The sequence below is a fragment of the Larimichthys crocea genome, chromosome XXIV, assembly GCF_000972845.2.
Source record: "Larimichthys crocea isolate SSNF chromosome XXIV, L_crocea_2.0, whole genome shotgun sequence".
NCBI classification, from domain to species: domain Eukaryota; kingdom Metazoa; phylum Chordata; class Actinopteri; family Sciaenidae; genus Larimichthys; species Larimichthys crocea.
The window spans coordinates 6,629,225-6,654,413 of record NC_040034.1 but is presented as its reverse complement, the minus strand read 5'-3'; the positions used below and the strand labels follow the sequence as shown (position 1 = coordinate 6,654,413).

The 25,189-nt window shown below is 41.0% G+C and overlaps 3 protein-coding genes across 11 annotated transcripts in view; all 3 read left to right on the top strand.

The window, feature by feature from the left end:
- pcnt (pericentrin) overlaps window positions 1-8,959 on the top strand; it is a 34,074-nt gene extending 25,115 nt beyond the window's left edge. For 3 of the 7 annotated variants that reach the window (XM_027274498.1, XM_027274501.1, XM_027274502.1), the window contains 15 exons: window positions 782-1,116; window positions 1,220-1,322; window positions 1,756-1,928; window positions 2,017-2,292; window positions 2,424-2,575; window positions 3,237-3,366; window positions 3,749-4,540; window positions 4,645-4,854; window positions 4,960-5,178; window positions 5,446-5,672; window positions 5,756-5,835; window positions 5,923-6,043; window positions 6,123-6,250; window positions 7,102-7,257; window positions 8,468-8,959. In XM_027274498.1, coding sequence (XP_027130299.1) covers window positions 782-1,116; window positions 1,220-1,322; window positions 1,756-1,928; window positions 2,017-2,292; window positions 2,424-2,575; window positions 3,237-3,366; window positions 3,749-4,540; window positions 4,645-4,854; window positions 4,960-5,178; window positions 5,446-5,672; window positions 5,756-5,835; window positions 5,923-6,043; window positions 6,123-6,250; window positions 7,102-7,257; window positions 8,468-8,514 — 3,149 coding nt within the window. In that variant the 3' untranslated portion in view covers window positions 8,515-8,959. The remainder of the gene's footprint in view (window positions 1-781; window positions 1,117-1,219; window positions 1,323-1,755; window positions 1,929-2,016; window positions 2,293-2,423; window positions 2,576-3,236; window positions 3,367-3,748; window positions 4,541-4,644; window positions 4,855-4,959; window positions 5,179-5,445; window positions 5,673-5,755; window positions 5,836-5,922; window positions 6,044-6,122; window positions 6,251-7,101; window positions 7,258-8,467) is intronic. The other 4 variants (XM_027274500.1, XM_027274499.1, XM_019254479.2 and 1 more) reach the window with 4 other exon arrangements.
- A 1,800-nt stretch (window positions 8,960-10,759) lies between these two features.
- senp2 (SUMO specific peptidase 2) lies at window positions 10,760-18,276 on the top strand. Its single transcript, XM_010751097.3, has 17 exons — window positions 10,760-11,186; window positions 13,008-13,069; window positions 13,160-13,269; window positions 13,620-13,686; window positions 13,802-13,883; window positions 13,971-14,145; window positions 14,523-14,629; window positions 14,736-14,818; window positions 14,907-14,955; window positions 15,046-15,118; window positions 15,217-15,372; window positions 15,458-15,589; window positions 15,931-16,158; window positions 16,290-16,369; window positions 16,486-16,570; window positions 17,028-17,123; window positions 17,210-18,276. The coding sequence occupies exons 1-17, from the start codon at window positions 11,008-11,010 to the stop codon at window positions 17,270-17,272; spliced, it is 1,827 nt and encodes a 608-aa protein (XP_010749399.3). The 5' UTR covers window positions 10,760-11,007; the 3' UTR covers window positions 17,273-18,276.
- A 1,133-nt stretch (window positions 18,277-19,409) lies between these two features.
- Window positions 19,410-23,787, top strand: LOC109137090 (transformer-2 protein homolog alpha). 3 transcript variants are annotated; one of them, XM_027275200.1, is made up of 9 exons: window positions 19,410-19,601; window positions 20,870-20,911; window positions 21,511-21,644; window positions 21,761-21,920; window positions 22,017-22,205; window positions 22,453-22,568; window positions 22,650-22,823; window positions 22,906-22,976; window positions 23,105-23,787. In XM_027275200.1, exons 1-9 carry the CDS (start codon window positions 19,569-19,571, stop codon window positions 23,113-23,115), a joined length of 930 nt encoding a protein of 309 aa, XP_027131001.1. In that variant the 5' UTR covers window positions 19,410-19,568; the 3' UTR covers window positions 23,116-23,787. The 3 variants fall into 3 exon arrangements, with proteins under 3 accessions (XP_027131001.1, XP_019110034.1, XP_027131002.1); XM_019254489.2 differs by lacking the exon at window positions 20,870-20,911 and having other exon boundaries at window positions 19,412-19,601; XM_027275201.1 differs by lacking the exons at window positions 19,410-19,601; window positions 20,870-20,911 and adding an exon at window positions 20,918-21,149.
- Window positions 23,788-25,189: the final 1,402 nt, after the last annotated feature.

Here is a 25,189-nt window from a genome sequence, read left to right as displayed (position 1 = left end):
GTGTGCTCACTGCATTCCTGGCAGCCGGTTTCAAGATTGAAATCAATAGCAAACATCGCTTGAGCTTATTTCATGGATACATTGAAGTGCTGCTTCAATAGAGCTAAGATTAAACTGGAATATATTGAACTGGATTAATTAATCAAGAAGAAAGTTGATCCCAAACTGTTTTGATATGTCTGTTAACCAGTGAAGCGAAAATGCCAAACAAATGCCGTTTTCATTTTTTCAAACATAAGATCATGCTGCTTCTGTATCTGTATTTCTTATAAGTTTGGGATTTTGGACTGTTGTTTAGATAGATTTAGACAAGCAGCTTGTAGAGGTCATTGGGCTTTGGGAACATGCGTAATAGTCATTTTTATGGACTAAGTATTTAGGAAGTAGCTGCGTTGATAATAAAAATGATCAGTAGCTGAAGCCCTGTTCTCTGTAGCTACAGACCAAAATGCTTGTGTGTATCCTTGAGGTCTAAAATATATTTCCAAGGTACAAAAAAAGCTAAACGAGAAATCAGATTTCAGGTCCAGAATCTATGACAAGAAACGGCCGAGGCTCAACATGTGGGCACGACCAGAAAACGTGAGCATGGTCTGCCGAAACTTATCCACACTTCCTCTGAGACCCATTAAATTTAGATTTCTGGTGGTTTAGGGTACTAAAAAAAAAGATTTTCCAGCACCAGACATCCACTCCACTTACTCGGTTCTAATAGAGATCAAAAGCTCCACAGGGAACCTGTTTGATTTGTAAAATAACCTTTCTATGTTTTATCCTTCAGATATTTCTCACAGAGCCTTTGAGGACATTGTGAGTGTGTCCCGCGATGAAGCCTCTCTGAGCTCTCCAGAGGTTTTAAGGAGACTCGAACGCTCTGAAGAAACACTCCCGGAGCGCATCCACGCGTCTGTTCTCGGCTCTCGTCTGTCTGAGCTCAGCGCTCTGAACAGCACAGGCTTTGATCTCCCCCACGTCAAGACCTCTCCCAGGGTTGTGATGGAGCCTCCGCACTCCAGGACCATCACACCAGATCCAGCCACACATAGTACACACTCCCCAGGCTCGGTGTCGCCGTCCGACAACTTCTCAATGCTCGACTCTCTGGACACTGACAAAGTATGTGGTACAACTCTTCCACACATGCTGCCTTTTGTGGGAGTTTTTGGTCCGTATGTGTTTTTAAATATGAAACATTTTGTTTCAATTGTTTTTTTATTAGGTGCGTGAGTTGGAAGGACTTGACCTTACAACACCTCCATCTCCTCTTGGCTCCACCTCCTCCCTGTCAGCACCAGAATGGGCCAGTGATGGATACGGCAGCAGTAAGTGTTTCCACATTGTCATACAAATCAGGTTCAGCCTGACTGTGGCAAGTGGACGTACTTAGAAATGAAAATGGACAGCCACGTAGCGGCGCCCTAAAAGCAATTAAGGGTTCGGGTCCATGCTGGACTTTAACCAGCCGTCTTCTGGTTCAAACTCCTTACAGACCCAGCTTCTGCCGCCCCAGTAATGTCGTTAAACAGTTGGGCCAGAATACATGGACATAAATACAAACAGTCAAAACAAGTTAACAAAATGAACCATGTGAGATGGACTCAAAATGAACTTCATGTTCATGTTGTTGACAAAATTTATGCCACAAAAAAATCTGTTTGCCTACCTGGGTGCTTGTTTTTGGTCTTGTGAAGTTCGTTAAAGATAGAAAAGTTTTCTGATATTCTGTATTTTTTTTTTTCTTCTTTAATCTTTCAGATGTGAGTTCAGAATTGGGTGCGAGGTTGAGAGTGGAGCTGGAACAGACTGAAAGGCTGGACGCTCAGTTTGTCGAGTATCTCCGCTGCAGAGGAATTAACCCCACGGTCAACACCGACAGTGCTGCAGGCAGTATGAGCTACAGCGATGACCTGCTGTCACCTGAGCTTCAGGTAAGCTTCGTTTACATTCAGCAGTGATTCTGTTTTTATTTGACAGTAAGCCTGAATTTGCGCCGCTTCTTTTTCCATCTTTCTGCAGGGTCTGCTGAAGAAAGTGTATCAAGAAAGCTGCCGAATTCTCACTTTGTCCCAACGTCGTGCCACTTCTTCAGCCCAACCTCACGTCTCGGACTTAAAAGCCTTCTCACTGAGTCAGACACAGCATCATACTGAAGATAACTCAGCCCTGCTGGATCACCGGGACAAATCGTCCTCCGACCCTCCCATGAGCTGGCAGCAGGAGAAGAGGGCGCTGCAGGAGACTGTGATCGCTCTTCGAGAGCTCCTCTGTCGAATGGCCCAGAGACACACACAAGTGAGTTTCTGTGTTTTTAAATCAGTGGCATGATTCTATAACACAGCCAGTCTTTGCACACATAAAGTTCCTTCACTTATGTAAGGTGTAAGATGAGAGCAGTTCAACTTAATGATCTTCTTTCCTTGCAGACTGACTACAGAGGTGACGGTGAGTGGCACAGAGATCATCTCTGTGGACAGGCTGAATCTCAGCTGAGGGCAGAGCTGGAGATGATCCAGAAACAACTGAAGTGTGCTCACGACACTCATCAAGAGCAAAAGAACAAAATACAGTCACTCAGGTATTTTCCCATGAGCAAGCACGCACGCCAAATAACAGCATTCAGGCACAAAAACAGATTATCATACTCTGTGCATTATATTCTAATATTTGTGATTTATTTGGGCTTTATTATTTGATTTGTTTCTCAAATATTTTAAAGTATTCTTTTATTTATTTGTATTTTAATGCTACAACCTACAACAACACTACTTGGTATAATTTTCTAATAATTTAGCTTATAGTATCCAATGACCTGGCAAGATCTGTACCACCTCAAAGAATATTCAGCTTTCTTAGTATCGCCATCATGATGTTAAAAATACAGCAGTGTAGGTCGACTTCACACAGGAGGCAGGTTTATTTCTAATAAGATTATTTTTATTTTCTGATTATTTATTTAAAGCCTATTTGGTTGAAAAGATGGACGCACTTCTTGCTGTCCCATTTTAGCTCACCTAATACTTTATTTTAATGAGATAATTTGTAATAGTAGATGGCATAATGTTTTAAATGAATCTGTTACCACTAGAGAGAGGAGAGATCAGTGTTACTCGTACCACATTTTGAGGACCGGTAATTTAGGTGTTCTTACTCAGACAAACATGCTTTCATGAAATTCAACCAAAGTTGTGAAATGTTTAGAAATGTGTTTTTTATTTTGTTTTGTTTTTTCTTCTCAGGCTGACTGTAGAAGAGGGCGAGGAAGCTTTGAGGAGGGAGCAGACCAGAGTCCAGGAGATTCAACAAGAACTGGAGCAGGAGAGAGCTCTGAGTCTCCGTAAGGACCGAGAAGAGGAGGAAAGGAGGGGGGTAAGACGAGGACCAATAACATACTGAATAATGACACACATTCTTATGAAAGCCAGAGGCTAGAAAAAAAAGAGTGCAATCGTCTGTGGCCGACTACAACAGCTCACCTGGAAAATTGTAATATGATATACATGAGTAGTCATGTCATACTCACCACTCTGCTGCTCTACTACTGTTTCTTTTAGTACTCCTGATCAGTGTTAACAAAACTTTTTATTCATGGTAACTTAACATGGTTCAGTGAACAAGGCACGTATAAATACAGAAAACAAATGTACCTGACGCTTCCACTGAGTTTTGAAGCTCAAACCATGAAGAATCCAGAGTGTGTGTGCACTTTCTGTTAAACACTGACAGTCGATCCTCCTCGTCTTCCCTCCAGGCTGTGCAAGTATCTTCTGAGCAGCAGAGATCAGAGGTCATGGCTCTGAAGGGTCAGCTGGAGCAGGAGAGGGTGGCATGCAGCAACCTCAGACGGGAGCTCCAGATTGAACAGTCCCGCAGTGTGCTGCTGGAGAAACGCCTAGACGACAACCAGAAGGAGCAGGAAGACGAGCGGCAACTTTCCGCTCGCCAACAAGAGCTCAGCGTCCAAGAGAAGACTCGCCTCGAGCGGCTCCTCACTGAAGCCGAATCTCGCTCAGCAGAAATTCACTCCAAGCTCGCAGACGCTCACAAGAAGCTCGATGAAGAGAGAGAGCGTTACACCAGGCAGGTGGACGAACTCATCCGCAGACACGAGGCGGATACAGCCAGAGACAGGAAGTTTATCTCTGAGATGCGCGCCCAGCTCGAGCAGGAACGGAGGCAGGGAGAGGAGCTGGCAGGTCTGATGGACAAACTGAGGGCCGAGCTACTGCAGAACAAGAGGAGATGGGAAGAGGAGGACAGAACGAGGAGGGAGGAGCTTCAGAGGGAGCAGGAGGCCGCCACCAGACATCGTGTGGCTATGGAGGCGTTGAAAGAGCAGAAACAGGAAGCGAGCCGCACTTTAGAGGGGGAGCGAGAGCGATCCAGACGCCAAGGGGTGGAGCTGGCCGAGCTGAAGGAGAGACTGCGACTGCTGAAGGACAAAGAGAGGGAGAGGGAGGAGCAGTGGGAGAGGGAGAGGAGGAAGGGGAGACAAGAGCAGATGGAGAGGGAGAGACGACAGGAGAGGACCAACACCAAACTGGTAAAATATCATCAACCTAGTTCTTATAGTTCTTTTGCACACATTGAATGATGAAGGATGCACACGAACATGCTCATGCTGATCATTATCGTTTCTGACTTTAGTGCGAGTTGGAGTTGTTGAGGCAGCAGGACCAGCAGCGCATGCAGGAGCTGCAGCGCACTCTGGCAGAGCTGGAAAGAGAGGAGAGAGAGATGGCTGCTCAGAGGCTGTCTGGACGAACCACAGGCCAACAAACCAAGGCTGCAACTTCACAGCCGCATCTCCAACTTGCCTGCAACTTCCAGGCAGGCGGCACACAACAAAACCAGCAGGTACACAAGCTGGTTATCACTCTGTGATTTAGCAAATGATGCTGTAAAAAACAGAACTTTTTTTTTAAAGAAAGTCTTTTAAAATGAATGTTTCTCTCGTCGTAGACGCCGTCCACGCCGTCGTCGTCCGATCTGCTGGAAAGGTTGTTGAAGGAGAACTCGGAGCTGACGGAGCGCGTGACATCACTGAGTCAGGAGAGAGCCACCCTCAAACATAAACTCACCTGTCTGGAGCGTCAGCTGCGCCGCACGGAGAACGAGCTCGCCAAGGTCACGGCAGAAACCGAAAACAGACCCATCAACGACGTGACCAGCAACAGCAAGGTCAGTGGCACGGCATGGGATCAAGATGAATTACTGCAGTGTTTTCTGCACTGTAATCAGTTTATTTCTCTAAATTATGTTGAAAGTAAAGCTTTGTACGCCTCTTTCACAGCAGCATCATCAATTAACAACGTTGTTTGTTGTCAAATAACGTGATTCTGGAAGTGAACTGAAACCCAGCGATGATTAATGTTAATTATACCTGTGCTTTTTCAGCTAATACGTGTTTGAGGTGCAGTTCTGACAGACTTGTTTGTTGCTTTGCAGGTGCAGCGTTTGTATGAGCGCTACCTGCGCGCTGAGAGCTTCCGGAAAGCTCTCGTCTACCAGAAACGTTACCTGCTGCTGCTGTTGGGAGGTTTCCAGGAGTGCGAGCAGGCCACCCTGTGTCTCATCGCCAACATGGGGGCACGGCCGTCTCCCCCGCTCTCCTCCCAGCGCAGACCACTCGGACGATTCAGGGCTGCTGTACGAGCTGTCATTGCTGTCTCAAGGTAGGGAGGAATACCAGGATGTAAAGAGGTTACCTCGTCCTTTTGTGTGTGAATGACACTGATCACACACTTGTTGTTTTCAGGATGAAGTTCCTGACTAAGAAATGGCAAAGAGCAATCAGAAGGCTGTCTTTGTCTGGGACTGCTAATGGGCACGCTTCAGGTGAGCTCAGTGACTCAGTGAGTGATCACTTGACATGTTTGTTTGTGAGTGGGTGTATTTTCTTTTTAATCTTAATGTCTGTCACAGGTCCTAAAGTTGAAGTCTTAAGGCAGCAACAGCCGAGAATAAATATAGACTCGCCACCGCACAGAGACACGGTGTCAGCCCTCGTCCCGCCCACCAAATCACCCTTCAGGTTGCACAACAGGTTTGTACTCCGCTTCAGCAAAGACCTTTTCAACTTTTAGATTGTGGAGAGTTACACAAATATTATCCTTATTTCACAGGACGTCCCCCAGCACCAGTCTGGCCTCGGGGCATTCAGTGGGGACGTCTCAGGATCCAGAGCGATCGCTGACAGAATATATCCACCATCTAGAGAAAGTCCAGCAGCGGTTGGTTGGAGCTAGGCAAGGTAAGCAGCGTTTTGTATGAGAAGTAGGGTGGAACGGGTGAATTTTAGCCATAAAGGTGGAGGAAATTTTTGGTTGGCGCACACAGGGTGTTAAGGTAAACATCGGGTCGCTACATCAGCTAAAGGATTGGGGCAACGCGTCTTCCTGGCCTTCATTCACTTTGCTCCATGGCAAACTGTAAAACTTCCATGTTTATAATATTTTATCAGTGATCTGTTGTACAAGGCAGTACTCTGAGGAGTAGATAAGAAATGACACTGGTGAGTGATATCGCACTGGGTTTGTGGTTTGTTTATTTTATTTTTTTTAGCTCTTACGCCGAGATCAGACCACACAATATCAACCTGAATGATGCTGCTTTTTCTTAACCATCTTCTGCTATGACACTAAAAAAAACATCAGGGACTCACATTGTCCCAGATTGTTTTTATCTTTTTGGCTCTCCTCACCTAGCCTGACCACAGCAACACGGACCACTTCTCTATAAACATGGCAAAGAGAGGAATTATATCTTTTACTATTACTCAAGCTGCACACTCACAGCCAAGTGCATAGTCCAACGTGTCTCCCGGTCAAGTCATGGCAAGAATTTTGACTCTGACAGAAATATTGTGTAGTCTGATCCCAGCGTTAGATGCATGTCTCCTGATTTGGTCACTTGTTTTTCCAGGAAGTGTTTTTTTTTTTTTACCCTCAAACTTCTGAGAAATGTACCCTGAAAATCTGCTGCTAGTATAAGACAAGAAGGAAAAATTCAGTTTTTTTGTGATGGGCGTCCGAACACTTCCTGCAAAAACGTCATGTCATTAAATCCCACAAAACCTGTGTGCTCTATCATCTCCCAACCTAGTAAGCAAGACTCATTTAGCCGTGCCCCCTAAAGAGGAAAGGAGGATACAGTCAGCCTGTTCCCCTGATATGATTGGTTATCGGCAGCGCTGGCTGCAGGAGAATAGCACGTGGCTGTACCTGAGCTGCTTGTCGCCCCTTTACCTGAACGGCACAGGTGAGTGTGAGTGTAACACGCTCACTCCGCCAAACAATGAAAATGAAAGCAGCACAATGCACCTCTCAGGACGGGTACTGACTTGTCACAGAATAAACTGGATAAGAGGCGGCGACACTCTGGTCTGAAACATAGATGCCCTGCAGGCTTCTGATCCTTTTTTTTAGGCAGATTGCACATAACTAATTATTTTTAAGGGATTTAAATTATTCTTTTCTACTTCAGACAGACTTGTTTTATGTCAGAATGATATAGATGTCAACTAACCAATTTAAATTTGGGTATAAAAGCTTTCCCGTGGATTACAGTTTTATTTTCGTTATCGCTTAACTTGTATTATGTTACTGTGCACTAAGCCACCTAACGTTACTTTAATTATAACATAAGCACACAATGACAGTCCATTAACTAGCTGGTGTAAAATGGCCTCAGCGTGTCATCGAGCCACCTTTTTCTTTTTTTTTTAGGACTGCCCACAAAATCCGGGACTGAAAACTGGTGAAAAACTGTTTAACCCGCTAACTGAATATATCATTCAAAGTCTTTTCACGTGTTTTCAGCAACTGTTTTCTAACATTTAATGTATTTTGAAAGAAATCTCAGAATTAGCCTTCACACGAACTATAAAAACAATGCAAGCAGCTCGTAAACCAGCTGAAAACATCAGTTACTGCTTTTACGATGTGGTTCTGACAACTGAGATTTGAGAAAACAATAAAGCAGCCATGGACACAAAGGGATAATCATCACCTGTACATAAACTCGCTGTTTCGCGGTTGATCAAATGTCAGCGCATGAATGCCAAGTATATGGAAAACTTCCCCACATCTACAAGAGGCTTAATGTTCCTGCCTGTGTGCTGTCGGGATAAGTTATAGTAGATAGTAAAAGGACTGACGCATACAGTCACTGCAGGATAAACCTATAATCCAATGATGTGGCTTGTTATGTCACAGCAACAAAGACCTGCAGGACATTTAGCCTCAAAGACCAGAGTGTGACCCCCCTGCTGGTAACGGCTGTCGTGTGATTTTATTTATTTTGTTGCCACATTTTCTGATGTATTTTACAGAAGATTTCATTTGATGAGGATATAAAGAGGCTTCTGTTGACTTGCCTTATTTATTTATATGACACTTCGTGTTGCTAAACTCTGCTAAAGAAAACTTTATTCACCTTGTGTGATATTTCTTTTGTTTGTGTGTCCCAGCAGGTCCGTCCGTCCTCCAGCCCGACCCGAAGTTCTTTGACCACTGAAAGAAATGAATGTCTGCATATCGTCACAAACTGTCCATGCCTTACACACAATGTAGAAATATGTAGAAAGGAATATATCACACGTGTTGAACTATTTGATGATGTGATTTTTATAAGCACATAAATTATTTTTCAATATTTTCTATTGTGATTTTTCTATTCTCTGTATTTCAGTATTTTGAAGGTCACTCTTGGGTTGTTGTAAGAACAAATGTTCATTTTAAACAGGTCTGTTATTTTTCTAATGTTTTTTTTAATACATTTTGTGCTACTGTATGTAAATAGGACTGATGTTCGTTGTACATGTGTCCAAATTTGCACTGGAAACCCTCCAACGATCAAACATAGTGAGTGCATTATTGCCTAAACGTGTACTATATGTGTTTTTGTATTATCTGTGTTTTTACCATAAAGTTGATAAATATTTTAAATGTGTGACTACAAACCAGACTCAGCTCATTTTGTGGCTTATTGTGCATTTTGCCTTAACGGGACAATTTTTATTCAGCAGTGGAGAGAAAGTTCACAGGAGTCCAAGATGTATGTTCAGATGAAAATACTTGTCATGACATGTCGCCTCAGCTGTCCTCTCTGCTTCGTCTTTATGTCCTCAGGACAGACACAATGTCTCCATGTCCATAAATGGGCATACAATGGTATTTGCCAATCGGTTGCTAGTCTACAAACATGTTTACCCTCAGTGGTCCGACATCTGACCCCGCAGAGGCTTCTGCATTATGTAACGCTCTGTTGAATGTATGGAGTGAAACCTGTCCTCTGACCTTAGTTACCATAGTAATGATTATATTGGCACCTAAATTTCCTAAATACAAACAGCTGCTGCCTCAAGGAGAAGAGGCAGAGTCCCCACAACAGTCTAAGATTTAAAGGTCCAGTGTGTCTGATTTACCACCATAGTGCTTTCCTTGCGTGAAGGAGTGAGTGAGGCAATGGGGTCCCAACTACACTGCTACATACAACTAAAGCCTACACACTGGTCCTTTAACACTATCCCTGCTGTGACGTCAGGACATGCTTGACCCCGTGTAACCCTACATGTGGCATGCTGGAATAGAAAGTCCCTCATACGTTTCGTTTTTGGCCTCTATACAGGTTGTCTAAATGACTTCTGCTAGCAGAAAGTGACACCTGATTAGTCAGACCATGTCTTAATTCCCTTTTAGGACTAATGATCCCACATCTGTGGATGCTTACTCATAAATAAGAAATATATAGAAACATTTTTTAAGATGTACTTGAAATACACTATATACACCTGAGTATACGGATGTGCATGTTGGATCATTGGTATCATGCACATATATATCTTTATATCACAGTTAATATATAATTAACAGGAGAAAAGTGAGATTATAGATTCTGAATTGACTGAACTAGACTGGATGTTGGAGATTTTGTGCAATACTTTTGTAAAACACATTACTCTGTCTGCAGATTTGTCACTTAACTCTTGCTATCAACATTTCAAATAGTGTAATATATCTTATTTATATAGTATGTCTTATCTATTTATACAGTGACTTGAACATAGGGTGGTCTGGTACAATGTATAGAACATTTATACATGTTTTTCTTATCCTATTTTAGTATATTTTATATTTAGTATTTTTATATTATTATTTTTTAACCTTTTAAGTATTATAGAACTTCTTTAGCGTATTTCTATTCCATAATTATTGTGTGAGCTGACCGGTTCCTCTCCTCCATAGTTGACAAATAAACCTGAAACTTTACTTAATTTATAAACTTGAAATAATAAAATGAGATTTATGTTTATATGTCCTGATTCTCTCTCTCTCTCTCTCTCTCTCTCTCTCTTTAAAAAAAAAGTCAAAATAAAAGTAAAAATACTTAATACTTAACTTAGTAAATTAAAATTACGAGGTAATAAATCAAACATTTAAGTGATATTTTGATATAAAAAGACACATTTCTCAATTTCACTTTGGATTATTTCAGAATATTTCATTTTATTTATATGATGCAGATTTCTTTACCTAAACTGGGCTTTTGTTGATTTTTTAAATTAACTTTTAGGTGTTTGTTTGTGTGTCTCTTCTGGTCACTGAGACATTTTAACCATTGTTATGTAACCAGACTGACATCCGAGCAGCTCCTCGCTGACCAATGACAGCCTGACCTGCCTCTGACGCTCTTTACCTTCTCAGTCAGGGGGGGTTCGCTCGTTTATAAAGTCGGAACACGCCGCTTGTTTAAAGCCGTCGTTCCTTTCCAGCTACACTACAAGAACCCCGCCCGCCCGTTCCTAGCAGACGTTCGAAACGTTCGCCCTCGGTTGGAACATCAACACTGCGTGACGCACATCCTCCGCGGCCGTTAGCGCTAACGGTAGAGCTAGTCAACGGTCGGCTGTGTGTCGTAGATCGGTTGCACGACACCGTAAAAACCGGCGGTGAAACAGTCCTGGCCCGCGTAGAAGACCCCGTTACAATTTTCTCGTATTTGTCTGGGATGTATGGATGGATAGTTGACGGAATCTCGTCGCTGTTTGAGCCCATTACGGGGCAAAACCCCACCGAGTGCCCCGGGAGAGGGAACGTTGGCGAGGAGGAACCCACGCGACCCGAAGTGAAAGCGGGAGCACAGCGGGAGGAGAGCCACGGCAGACCGGCGAAGCGGTGCTACCAGAGGTCGGTCGGAGCGCTTAAAGACCGACTTTATACTCATTTTAACACTTTTAAAACATACTAAATTATCAGCTACGTCCTCCTGGATGTTTACGGTCCGGGTGACGTTATCTAGCTAAAGCAGTCAGTCGATAACATAGAGGGTTAGTAGCTAACGTTAAGTTAACGTTGAAGCAGTGTTGTGATGTTAACTTCAACTTACATAAATATTAGTTATGTTATTGTAATGCTAGGTAAAATATCTCCTTGATAAACTCTCCTAACATCCAAACAAAGACACATTTACATTAGTTTATTATCTAATTTTTGAAGGCACCAACAGCCACCTATTGTTGTTATTATTATTATTATTATTATTATTATTATTATTATTATTATTATTATGCAAACGCCTACGCCTATATATTGAGGTCAGTCTAGTCTAATATAACAGCCCTGTAATAAATACTGAAGAATAAAGTTAAGTTCAGATTCAGAAATACTTTATTAATCACCACAGGGAAATAGTTTTTGTTACAGTGAGATAGTAAGAAAACAAAACTTTAACCCTATACAATATCCTATTTTAACACTATATACATATGTATAAATAACAGTTAAATAAAACCAGTGACAGTAAAATTAAAAAAAAACAAGTAACAGTGAACTATGCGATGTGTAAGTATAAGTAATAAGTTTGTGTTTATACTCTTATAACGAGGTTTTGATTTAACTTTTGGAGACTGTAAGTCAAGTCAACTTTATTGTCAATGCTGCTATATGTACAGGACACACAGAGTATTGACATTTTGTTTCCCTCTCATCCCGGTGCAGACAGCATAAACATGAAATATGAGTAAAAGACGTAAAAAATTAGAATTTTCAGTATAAATATAAGTATGGTACTTCATAGTGACAGACGTGCTTTAAATATTAAAGTGCCAGGCAAATGTTTGGACTCAATGTTTTTGTTTATTTTATTACTTTCTACATGTTTGATGGAGACTGAAGACATTAAAACTATAAAAATAACACATAAGGACTCGTGTAGTAAACAAAAACAGGAGCATGTGTTTCATATTTTAGACTCTCTTCAAACCTTTTTGTTTCGATGGCAGCTTTGCACACCCTTTATCAATCTCTCAGTCAGAATTATGAAGGCGTTCACCTGTAATGCTTTTACCAACAGTCTTGTAGTTATTACTATATATGCTGAGCACATTGTTGCCTTCACACTGCAGTCCAAAACATCTCAATTGGGTTTAGTTCAGGTGATTGTGGATGACAATCATCAGTCTCCTTCTTGGGACTGATATCCTTTAATAGTAGGGATAAAGGGATAGGGACAAATATGCCTTACATAGTCTGGAGGTGAGGCTGTTTAACCAGATTCTTAGTGCAGAATGCTATGGTAGCTATGTTGGTTAAACGTGCCTTGAATTTTAAATAAATCACCAGCAAAGCACCCCACATACTCACACCTCATCCTACATGATTCCCAGTGGGAACCACACATGCAGATACCATTTGTTCATGTTCTCTGTGGCTAATAAACAAAGACACAGGTGTTAAATCTGACTCATGTGACCTCATGTGTGCAGTACAGATTTACACTGGTCTAATGTCCGTCTCTCCTTCTTCTTAGTCTCCCTCAGTTGTGTTTTCGTTGAAGCAATTTGATCATGAAAGGCTGATTCGCTCAGTCTCCTCTGAACAGTTGATGTTGAGATGTGTCTGCTGTTTGAACCCTGTGAACATTTATGTAGGATGTTTGTATTCGACTGTCAACAATCATAAGAGTTGTGTTCATATTGTCTGTCTCAAACTTTACATTTCCTGTTACAGTGTTGACGTTGCAGATGGTGTTTGCCAGACCGAGCAGGTAGAGGTGAAAAGACGCAGACGAGGTTTGTTTGTTTTTAAAGAAAATCTTAATTTAAAGATATTCTGTCACAAATGAACATGTTGTTGACGTTGTGTGGCGTCCTTTGTTCCAGATGTAGTCATTAGCTTTGTGAAGAAGACTGTGGCTGGGGTAGCAGGTCTACTCAGGCTGAACCGGCTCACGACAAGGTGTGAAAAGCCCAGACAGTATGAAGAGACACAGGTTTGTTCTCCAACTCCCTCTGCCAGCCACACATTTGAAACTTGTTTGATGTACACAGGACAGTAGGTCTACTGAACATGTGTAGATCCATTTAGATTTAGATTGTAATGCTTCTTGGGTGATCTGATCCCATGTGAAGAGTTCAGTCAAACGCATTTGGAAATTTTACTACACTTTGTATGCTGTGTAGCATGAACATAACTGTCTGACATGAAGAAAAAACACGTGGATACGTTGACTTGCCTTCACCAGACAGCCATGACTCCTCTCTCTTGTTTTTATTTACATTTTATTTATATCTGATTTGTATTTTCCATTTTTAATTACCTCGTGTTTCTCTGTTGATGCAGCCTGTTACTCTGATGGGAATAGATGAGCTCCAAACCTCATGGCTGAACAGTACTGAGTGGAGAATGAGTAAGTGAGGACAGCCATTACTGCAGAGCTATATTTATTTATATCACTTTGTCCCATACACACTCTTTACTGTGTAGTCCTCTCACCAATTGTCATGTGGTTGATTCCTCCACAGGTAAACCAGTGGCTGGAATCAACGAGAGGGCTGGGAAGAATCCCTTCCAGAGCTCCTCACCTCCTTTAATGAGGAAATACAGGTAAGTGGTCTACACTCACTACAAAACCACCAGTATCACCTTTTGACGATGCTTCCTTGCTAACGTACATAATCTTTCTGAATCCAGTGGCGCAGGGCTGCCTGCAGGGCTCCCCGACAGGGGGAAGGACCGTGAGAGGAGAGGGTCCCTGCAGCTGCTGCCCTCCAGACCTTCTCTGAGGGTGGGAACCGCTAACCCTGATCCAACCTGCAATGGCTTTGGACACAACCGCTGCTACAAGCCCAGTCTTACAGTGGAAGAGGTGAAATAATCAATAGTTTGTCTGGCTTTGATTTATACTATTAGGATACTTTATAATCCTGTAATAATGCTGGACATAAAAACATAACAATCAGACACTTTCAATGTGGATTCCTGACAGCGGGGACCAAAATACATACTGTGTGGGACATTTTACTGTGTAAAAATAAACTCATCAGTGTTCTCTGGTGGACAAACTGGTGACACTGTTTCTAAATTACCTCAACCCTAACCTGGCATTTCTTTACTGCTTTCAGCATTCAGTGCGTCTGCTGTATTTTCAAGTTATTTTTACCAAGATAATCTCCTCATAGCACCTGAAATCATGCTGTAAGACTCAGCTGTGTGAGTTATTCTATATCTGGGTTTTTCCTTCAGGCCATAAAACAGAATAATAAGGAGCACTACAGGCGTTTGCTGGAGATGGTGACAGACAAATACAGCAAAAGCCAACCACTACCTTTCAACCAAACAAAACCCCAAGAGTGAGTATAACCCCCCGATATATTCGGGTGGAGTTTAATTGGGATGTTACATCAGGATACATGAGTTGATTTGTCCAGTCAGATCCTTTTCTCCTTTTGCTCCCAGCGAGTTGCTGTCACAGAGCGATCCCAAAACTGCTGCTTCGGGAAAAGCCTTTGAATCAGTGCCCAGGAAGATGGGATACACAGGTAATATTCACCTGAGTGGGTAATTTTAAGTGATGTTTTTCTAATAATTCTACACGGCTCAACTGATGCTTGTCCTTCTTGTTTACAGCTACCCCAAGTGTGTTTACATGGAAAAATGCATCTGTAACCAAGGACAGGTTGGTATAATACACAAGTCTATGTGTGTGCGCCATGTATATTGATGAGTGCTGATTATTCTACTCACTCTCTATGCGATTTATCTCCAGGTGGGGTAGCTTGACCTTCAGTAAGACATTCGGTGGAGCCTTTGAGGACACACAGCCTGCTAGATGTGCAAAGGTAGTCATTCGTCCTGCTCTCGTCAAAGCACACGTTAAGTTAAAATTATGGGTGGAAACTCAAATATAATATTTCTGCAATGTCACCCTGTGTTGCAGCAGAAACAGGCAGCAGAGTTGGACCTTTCTACAGAAGTAGCCACTCGCCTCAATCTAGTGGACAAAGAGACGCCTGCCGTCAGTCTCCCTGACGCTTATTCTGCACACACAGCACATGCAAGACACAGCGATGAGGACGTACCTCGGCTGACCAAGGTGAGATGCTCAGAAGTGAAGTGTAGTCAAAGTTGGAAGAAAGCATGGATACAGTTTCATGTATTTATCGTCTGTGTGTATGTAGGACATGACAGTGGAGGTGAGCTGTGCTCTGGCGCAGAGTGATCCCAACCTTGTTCTGAGTGCGGCTTTCAAACTACGCATCACACAGAGAGACCTGGCTACGTTGCAGGAAGGCGGCTGGCTCAACGATGAGGTAAAAGTGTGAAGACAGTTGTATAATTTTTTTTTCTTTATGTAAAAGGAAAAGGAGGTAACATAAACCAGCTGTACTTGGTTAAACACAACATAATCACATACCAGACAAGTTCTGTTTGGTGGTAGTAGCAGCTGATGCACCTCGTCACCATGGAAACAGTTTGTTGAGTGACCTACTTTCTTAAATTAGCATTGCAAAATTTGGTTAATACCACTGTGATGCTCAATACCATGTGAGCATTCCTCTTACCAGTCTATTTATACACCACTGTGCTGCTGACAACAAGGTTACTGTAAGTCACATATCACACTGTCCCTCTTTTGTTTCTTCTAACAAAGGTGATTAACTTCTACCTGTCTCTGATCATGGAGCGGTGCTCTGGTGAAGCAACAGCGTTAAAAGTCTACTCGTTCAGCACCTTCTTCTTCCCGAAGCTGCGGGGCGGAGGAGGCAGTGGACAGGCTGGAGGACACGCGGCGGTGAAGCGCTGGACCAAGGCTGTGGACCTTTTCCTCTACGACCTCATCTTGGTCCCTCTGCACCTGGGAGTCCACTGGGCAATGGCGGTGAGTCGGACCCACAATCACTACAGATTTATTCTTTTGTTGCTAATTCCTCCTTTTTTATTTGGTGATTCTTGACACAACAGTGACGATAACATTGTCATGTTTTTGCCTCCCTCTCACTCTCGTTCCAGGTGATTGATTTTAAGTCAAAGACAGTGAAGTCATACGACTCGATGGGCCAGAGACATGATGACATCTCTAGTCTTTTACTGTGAGTCCTCATTCTGTTTCTATTCTAAAAGTTATCTTGACATTTTAAATGTTTTTTTCCCCCATATTACATTGTATTCTTTTATAGTTCATAACATTATAATTCTGATTTTCCAGAGTCTACCTTAAAGAAGAGCACAAAGCAAAGAAAGGCCGAGAGCTTGACGCCGCCAAATGGACTGTTGGAAGTTTAAGGGCCACTGTAAGTCAAACTGAGATTTCCGCTGGGGTATTAATTGTTATAAAAATTGGGTTTATACTGTGTTTTTAGATGTTTTAAATCATACAATGTGCGAGTTCCTATTTCTCACATGTTGTCTCACAGGCTGGCAGGGTAAGGTAAAGTTCAGGTTAATGTATAAATAAAGGAAGTCCAGAACAGACAGGTCAGAGAGGTGACATTTAGATTGACGAAATGTTGACTACTGATTGAAAACTAAAAAGAGGTTATGATGCTATCTGTATCTATGGGGAGGTGTCCGAGACAGTGTATAAGAACCAACTGTTAGAGCTCCTCGAGAAGCCTTTTTCTCTGTAACCCCTTCTGTGTGTTGCACTGTTGAACGCTCCTTCTTGTACAAGAATAATAAATTCAACTCTTCCTTACTGAAGGGTCATTTTAAATTCTTCTAACATTAACATTTTGTTTGCCTCTATAGGAGATTCCCCAGCAGAGAAATGGCAGTGACTGTGGTGTTTTTGCCTGTAAATACGCTGACTATATCGCAAAAGGGCGGCCTCTCACCTTTAAACAGGTATATACTTTTATATTCCACTGATCTAGTCGTATCAGTCATATTTTCATATAAAAACTAAAAGTATCTTTTTCCTCTTTCTACAGTGCCACATGCCTCTCTTCAGGAAGTTGATGATTTGGGAAATCCTCAATAAGAAGCTGCTATAGAGGATCGCAACAATCTCAATAAATGCCCTAACAACAGAGACTTTGTTTACGGGAGCGTCACCTGAGTACAGTAATTACGGACTATGACGAGGAGAAAAATAAATAAATGGGCCAAAGATGTGGACTTTACTGACTGAAATGTAACCCAGTCTAGCTGTTCTGGTCTAGAGAAATCAAACACTAGTCTTAAGAGTTGATGATGTTCCTTTCCCTGTTGGGGACATAACATTTTTGTAATCTCTGAGTTGTAATTGGAGACGTTATAGGGATGTAAGAAGTGTATATCTTACACATGCTTTGGCACTACTGAATGAATGGCTTTTTTTTTAATGACTTTGGATTGTTAGTTTTACTGTTTGAAGTTCTGCCTGAAGTGCCTTCAGCCCTCTGACACTGAGCTCCACTTAGAGCATGTTTTCGTATGTTTTGGGACTTGTTCGCATACAACTCGCTGAATAATATTGTTGCTGGTCAGTGATATTTTGGTGTTCTTTGGTGTTCCCCTCCCAATAATGATCAACAGAGTGGACAGCAACTAACTACAGTGCTATCTAGACATGACACTCAATCAGTCTATGAATAATAGAAAATTAAAGTATCAGAATACCTCTTCTCCAGTCCCTTTTCAGAACAAAAATGCATGTTTGAGCGCTTGTAGTATGTTTGTTTTGCCTTTATTTATGACTTGAGTGGATGAGAGTGTTTCTGGACTGTGCGTTTAATTTGTTTTTTCCTCCATGAGTGGAGCATTAATAGCTGTTTCCCCCATGTGTATCATGAGGCGCTGTTAGTTCTGTGAATCTGTTCCATGAGCATACTGCAAAACGCTACTTAGGGCTATTACATTAGCTTGCCAGTATAATATACTGCATAACAAACTACTGTACACACATGCATGTATGAGGTCATGCTTTAAAAATGTGATTTTTTTTTTTTTTCTTTTCCCCCTGTAATAAAGTATTTCATTTGTTAAACTGGAGTTATATTACTGTAACTGACAAGGGATCATCTGGAGCTGAACCTAAAATCTACAGAAACATATTACAATTTATTTACCTTATTGGTATTCTGCTACATCACTGATTTAGATGCAAACAAGGAATCAAAGTACAACTTCTGGTTTGGATTTTATTCAAACATTGAGACTGGTCATCATAATTCTTCACTGCACCTTTTACCATTTATTGTTATTACTACTTCTACTACTATATTGGTAATGTACATTTAGACTCAAGAATATCAACAAAGAAGAGGTGAATGAATTACCGAGTATTATTAAACATATGGGGCTATAAACGTGCACTAAGAGGTGTTTCGTTGTGTTGTGTACAATGCCCCAGTGTGTCATGGTAAAGGAAATGCTGTACGTATGTTAAACCTACAAGGAATACACACAGAGCGACAATTTAATGTCAGAGTGAGTTATTATTAATAAATGCCACTGCTTAAGGAATAACTGTAAAACTTTAAAACAGACAGTTGAAACTACAATGAAATGTGACAAAATGAGGAGGACATCCAGCAAATCAACTGATATCATTATTTTGCATATCATTAATTATGAACAGAATCATAATCACTTTAATTCGCCAGGTTTGTGTGCACACAAGAGGAATTTGACTCTGGTTACACTTTGCTCTCTTAGTACAAAAATCAAACATATAGACATAGGTACGGTTAAAAAAAAAACAGAGGACTTGACAGGTAAACATAGACATAAACATGAACAAGAACAAAAACTATGTACATATAAAATAGGTGTGTATATATATAAATATCTATGTATAGACAAGGATAGATTTTTTTTACACTGAATGGGAATGTGCAATAAAATGGTGTAATGGATAATTATTTTACCCTATTTATTTGGCCTTTAAATATATATATAAGCGAAGTTTAAAAAAAGAGAGAGAGAGATGGCGCTTTTATTTTGAAAATCAAACACATGGAAGCAACCGCCTTTAGGCGCGTTTCTCACGTTAGCTAGCCAGCATTAGTCCATGACATAGTAATTTACACTATTTTATCGTGTAGTATACTATAGAAGTCTAACACAGTATATAGGCAGATATCTTGATTTATGTGAGCCTCTGGCGTTTTATTATTATTATTATTATTATTTTATTTTGAAAATCAAACCGGAACAGGCTAGTGACCGCCTTTTAGCCAGCGTTAGCTCAAACCGTGTTGGCTTTGCGGTAAACTCGGCGTGCGATTAAGTTAGCTCAGCCGTTAAGAGGCGGTGCGCCACGTACTTTTTAAATCTAACCACCGTCTGCTAAGTAATTACAGTAATATGAGCGACAACGAGAAAGATTTCAGGGAGCAGGTGAGTTATAATCACGAGTTCAGAGAATAACAAACGGAAAGACGTTAGGCTAGCTACGGTTAGCTTAGCTTAGCTTAGCTTAGCTGTTTGCGGGTCGGTTGATGGCAACACGTTTAAAAAAAAAAAACTGACCTTAAACCTCTTAGAGAATTATCTTCATTATAAGGCGAATTGTAGCGTTTTTTGTGTGAGTACTTCGTAGTTTTATCGTAGTTAAATGTGCAACGATAACCCGTGATGTTTGCTCCTGCATGCGGCCTACAAGGCGCGCCGTGCGGCCATGCTACTTTAATTCTGCCGCTAATTCTTACTTTTAAACGTAAACCATTCAAATATTGAGCTGTAGTCGAGGTTTTTTTCATCTTTTGTATCGGTATGTAGTATATTAGTTTAGTCAGGACTAAGGATGTAACGATACACTCGACTCACGACTCGATACGGTTCACGATTTTTTTTTTTTTGTTCACAATACGATTTTTGTTTTTGTTTTTAAATCAAAATTAGTTACAGAGCTACAAATAAAATTCTTTTTATTTAAAAAAAAAATCTTAGGTGCTTTGTTTACAGTTTGTGTTCTTATAAAAAAAGTGCCGCTTCCATGGTTATCTTAAACAACAAAATACTATAAAATATCTCCTTTCTTTAGAAACAATCTCACAAGTAAACTGGTGTAACGTTACTTTGCTTCTCACTGTGGTGGCGGCTGATATGCAGCTGCATGTTGCTCGTAGTCTCTTGCAATATTTCCATGCTGTTTTTGGTTTTGTCTGTCCGTTTCTCACCGGTTGTATTTGTGTATATAGGGAATCCAAAATGCCGCCACACAGGTGATTTAAAACATCCTCTATTTCAAAGCTATTTTCTACCGTCGGCATGTCTTCCCTCGTTCTGTGCTCCGTACCTACGTAGTGACGTCTGACGTTGAACGAATGAATCACTAACCAGTGACTTTTTGAAAAAATAACGTAACCTATTTATATTATTTTTTTTAAAAGAACATCCTACTTCTCTCACATTCGCGAAGAATCGCAACTCGTTTTTTTCTGTCAACCGGTGCGAATCGTCACGCATTTGCACCGATTTTTAATCGTGTCACGATGCATCGTTACATCCCTAGTCAGGACCAATTAAAACCATAACAAGTTAACATACATCGGTGTATTCAGCTAATCTATGTTGTTTTCTTGGCTTTGTTGTTTTTTCTTTGTACCTTTTTGGTTCTGACCGAAACCAACATGCCTTATCATCCCTGTTTGTTCTTTGTTAAGGTTGAGTTTGGAAGAAAGAAAAAGGCGGAAGACGTTTCAGATGTGAAGTTGTTAATATTTGAAGCTGATGGTGTTGATGCATGCTAATATATTGGATGGCTGATGAAAAGAAGCGATCAAGATCTGTCCCCACTACTAGTGTTGTAATGGCAGATGGTAAATGGGGGAAGAGGAGGAAAAAAGAAGTCATAATGTCAAACAGAAGAAAGAAGAAATGAAGGGTTGTTTTGAAGTAATGAAGTTAAAGAAGTTATGAAGTTAAGATCAGAAGTTTACCAGGGTATGAGTAATTTCCTAACAGCCTGCTATGTTATTACTCTATTTCATCCTGTTTCTTTCTATTAAGCATGCACGATTTTTTTTTTTCCTCTCTGTATCAAGACACATTACTGGTCAATCCCTCCATATCTTTTTTTTTTTTTTTTTTTGTGCAATCTGCATTTCAGCTAAATTAATTCCTACTTCAAATATTTGTTACAATGTGTAATCAAATTCTTAAATATTCAGTGTTAAACTCCAAATTGTTGTGATCTCTAGGGGCACGTAGAGGGCAAGCGCAGTCACCTCCCGGCCCTTTTAATTGTTGTTTGGCACACGCTTGGCGTTAGAGTGTCTCTCACCTCCATATCTGGTCTGTCCAGGACTCGCAGCCTGGCTCGAGGAGTGCGTCCCCTCGGGGCTCGGTGAAATCCACCAGCCATTCGCCAGCGCGCTCCAAAGATGGCTCCCGCCATTCCAGGTCCAGATCTCGTTCTCGATCCAGATCAAAATCCAGGTAAGAAGTCTTTCACGGTTTTAAGGTTAGGTATAGGGTCCTAAAGCTACACTTTTGAGGCCTTGTGTCACACAAGAAAATTGCACACTCAGAGTTAAGTTGATGTCTATTTCCAGGTCCCGTTCCCATCGTAGTTCACGCAGGCACTACTCCCGCTCTCGTTCCCGCTCCCACCGTCGCCATTCCAGGAGCCGATCCCGCAGCTGGGAGTACCGCAGACGAAGGAGCCATAGCCGGTCCCCCATGTCAAATCGTCGCAGACACATTGGCAACAGAGTAAATAATTAGTGCTTCTTCTACGTGCTTAGTATAACAGATAACCAGCACTGTTACATGTCACAATTTACACCCCTCCTTTCTTTACTCTCGCAGGCCAACCCGGACCCTAACAACTGTCTGGGTGTGTTTGGACTGAGTCTGTATACCACTGAGAGGGATCTCCGGGAGGTTTTCTCTAAATACGGCCCTTTGAGTGGGGTCAACATCGTGTATGATCAGCAGTCGCGTCGCTCAAGAGGCTTTGCCTTTGTCTACTTTGAAAACTCAGAGGACTCCAAGGAGGTATGGCAAATCTTTTTTTATTACAAGTACCTGAATCGTTAATCTTAGACTCTATTTACAGTCCAGAGTGCATTCTTAGTTAGCACAGACTTCATCCATCGTATAAATGGTTTCAGGGTGGGTTGAATATATCTTACATGTCTTTGTAGAATACAGGTGTTGAAGTCTCTGTGGTGAATTGGAATCAGGGCAAAGTTTAAATATGAAAAGTATTTCATTATCTTTATGTGTTGTTGTTGTATTTTAGGCTAAGGAGCGTGCTAATGGTATGGAGCTTGATGGGCGTAGGATCCGTGTTGATTTCTCCATCACAAAACGAGCCCACACACCCACTCCTGGAATCTACATGGGACGTCCCACATAGTGAGTGCTTCTAAACCAGGCATCTTTGCTTTCTCTTAAGTGAGTGTGTCAACTAATCTTTTCTAATGTGTGTTTTTACAGCGGTGGTGGTGGTGGTGGTGGAGGAGGCGGCGGTGGTGGAGGAGGTGGTGGCGGCGGCGGCGGTTCATCACGTCGCACCTCAAGAGACTACGACAGGGGCTACGACAGAGGCTATGACAGAGGTTATGATCGTGACTATGATCGCTATGACGACAGAGAATACAGATCATACAGGTGAGTTAAAGATTCGTGTCAGCAGTAAATATGACTAAATAAGTTGGCCGCTGTGTTGTGACTTTGTTTTGTCCTCCTACAGACGCAGATCTCCGTCTCCTTACTACAGCAGAGGATACCGCTCACGATCCCGCTCACGGTCCTACTCACCACGTACGTTAAAGATCTCAATCATTAAATCACAGCAATTAGAATATTTGTTTATAGTTTATACACATTCAAAAACATTTATGCACATAATCACTCACCCTGTAATGTGTTTTTTTTTTTTTTTTCTACAGGTCACTACTGAGCAACAAGAGAGAAGAGTCGATGACAAATTCAGTGTTATTGCTTGGATGCTTGTGATTCTTTTTATGTTTTTTGACTGGATATTATGGATGTAATAGGAATTCTGGATTTGTTTATGTACTGAAGGTTTGAAAAAAAAAAAAAAAGAAACAGTTGTAAAAATGCAGTCTGTCTCAGAGCCACCACGTCGGCGATAAATTAATTGCTACTAAATTTGTAGGAAGAAGCGTGAGAATGGCGTTTTTGCCGTTTTGAATTGAAGAAACTACGTTCAGTTGAAAATTTTGTACCCAAAGTGTGTCACTTTTCATTGGCTAACTTTTCACCTCACTTTTATGAGAATTTGTGAAGTCATTTTTCCCGTTAAAGCTTAACAAACAGGAATCGAGAACACAACCTGTTGGCCGGTAATTAAACTGAGGGCTGGCTTTATTACGCCTGGTTCGGCAGACTTGTTTTTAACTGAGCAGGATTTTCTGTGGCAGTTCTATCACGATTTTTCTCATTTTTGCCATTTGTATGTGGTTTCTTAAACTGTCAAGATCCTGGTTTGCTCTATAAAATGTTTTAAATACCATTTTTCTTTTTTGATCGTGTTTTTCTGGTTGAAATTTTTTTTTTCTTCCTTTTTTTTGGTTGTACATAAGCAATAAAAAATTACCTGGGTCATTTACTCCGTTGTTCAGTAACTATGTATATTGTTTTGGTCACGTAGCTGTGTGGGTTTAGAGCGGGGATTGTACCATGAGGTGCCATCAGACATTTAGGAGTTATTGGTTTTATCATTATTATTATTATTATTATTATTACATCATAGGCCAGGTTTAAAATGTGACACATTTTTAAAAAAAAATGATTACATGCGGGGGTCCCTGTCCTTTTTGTCTCTTGGGCTGATTTATATGATCAGTTATGTACACAACTACTAATAATATTAATGAACCCTGTGGTGGTATTACTTTGTCAACCTTTTAAAACTCAACTTTTTATGCCAAACTGCTCAGAAAAGGTGACATTTTAACGTTTCCATGACAACAGCTCAACTCAATCCACTTACAGAGGAAATATGAACAGCTAATACTCATTGGAGCTAGTGGTGATATTGTTTTGTCATTCTTTTTGTTATGAAAAACCCTTGAATAAGTAAGACTGGATTCAAAGTATCAAAGTTTCAGTTGAATTTATTATTCTTGTACAAGAAGGAGCGTTTAACAGTGCAAAACACAAAAAGGGGTTACAGAGGAAAAAGGCTCCTTGAGGAGCTCTAACCGTTGATTAAAAATGGGCTGTCTCTGACACCTCCCCACTGATACAGATAAACATAACATTACTTTTTTTTTGGTTTACTGCTCAGGAATGAGCATTATATTTTATATCCACATGGTTTTCCCCTAGCCTGTCTCTCTTGTTTTTGTACTACTAATTTATAATTATCTCTCCCTGCCAGCCTCAGTAAATCAGAGGCCAACTAAGGGAAGTATGCGAGACATGCAAAAAAAAAAGGATACACACACTATCTATATGAGGTAAAACATCTGCACCCCAGTATAATACTAATTTTTGTTGCTTAAATCAAGAATAACAGTCTGAAATAGTAACTGTGAACACTTCGATATTTCAGGTCGTTTGAACCATAGACATATATACATAGACGCCGCATTGAGCGCTGAATCGTACGTAAACGGCGCCGCCATATTGGTTCGGGCAGATCTGCCCGTAAACTAATACAAGGAAATGGACTGAACTTCATAAAGCGCCTTTCTACAAAGTTCTTTAAGTTAATGTCTCTTATACACCCATTCACACACACACTAATATATCTGGGAAACAAACAGGCACCAAAAAACAACGTAAGTAACTTTTAAAGTGATGATTATAAATGTTTACTCCTTATGTAAGCACCAAACCAACGTATGTATTTTTCTAATGCTGAGTGTTTACAGCTACTAATGTGTGTAACACTGTTACTGTGATGATAAATATTGAAATATTTATATATAACATTTAATCTGTGTGTATAATAACCACATCCTGAAATGTAGATGTGACATGAGGGTTTTCTGAATAAAGAGCAC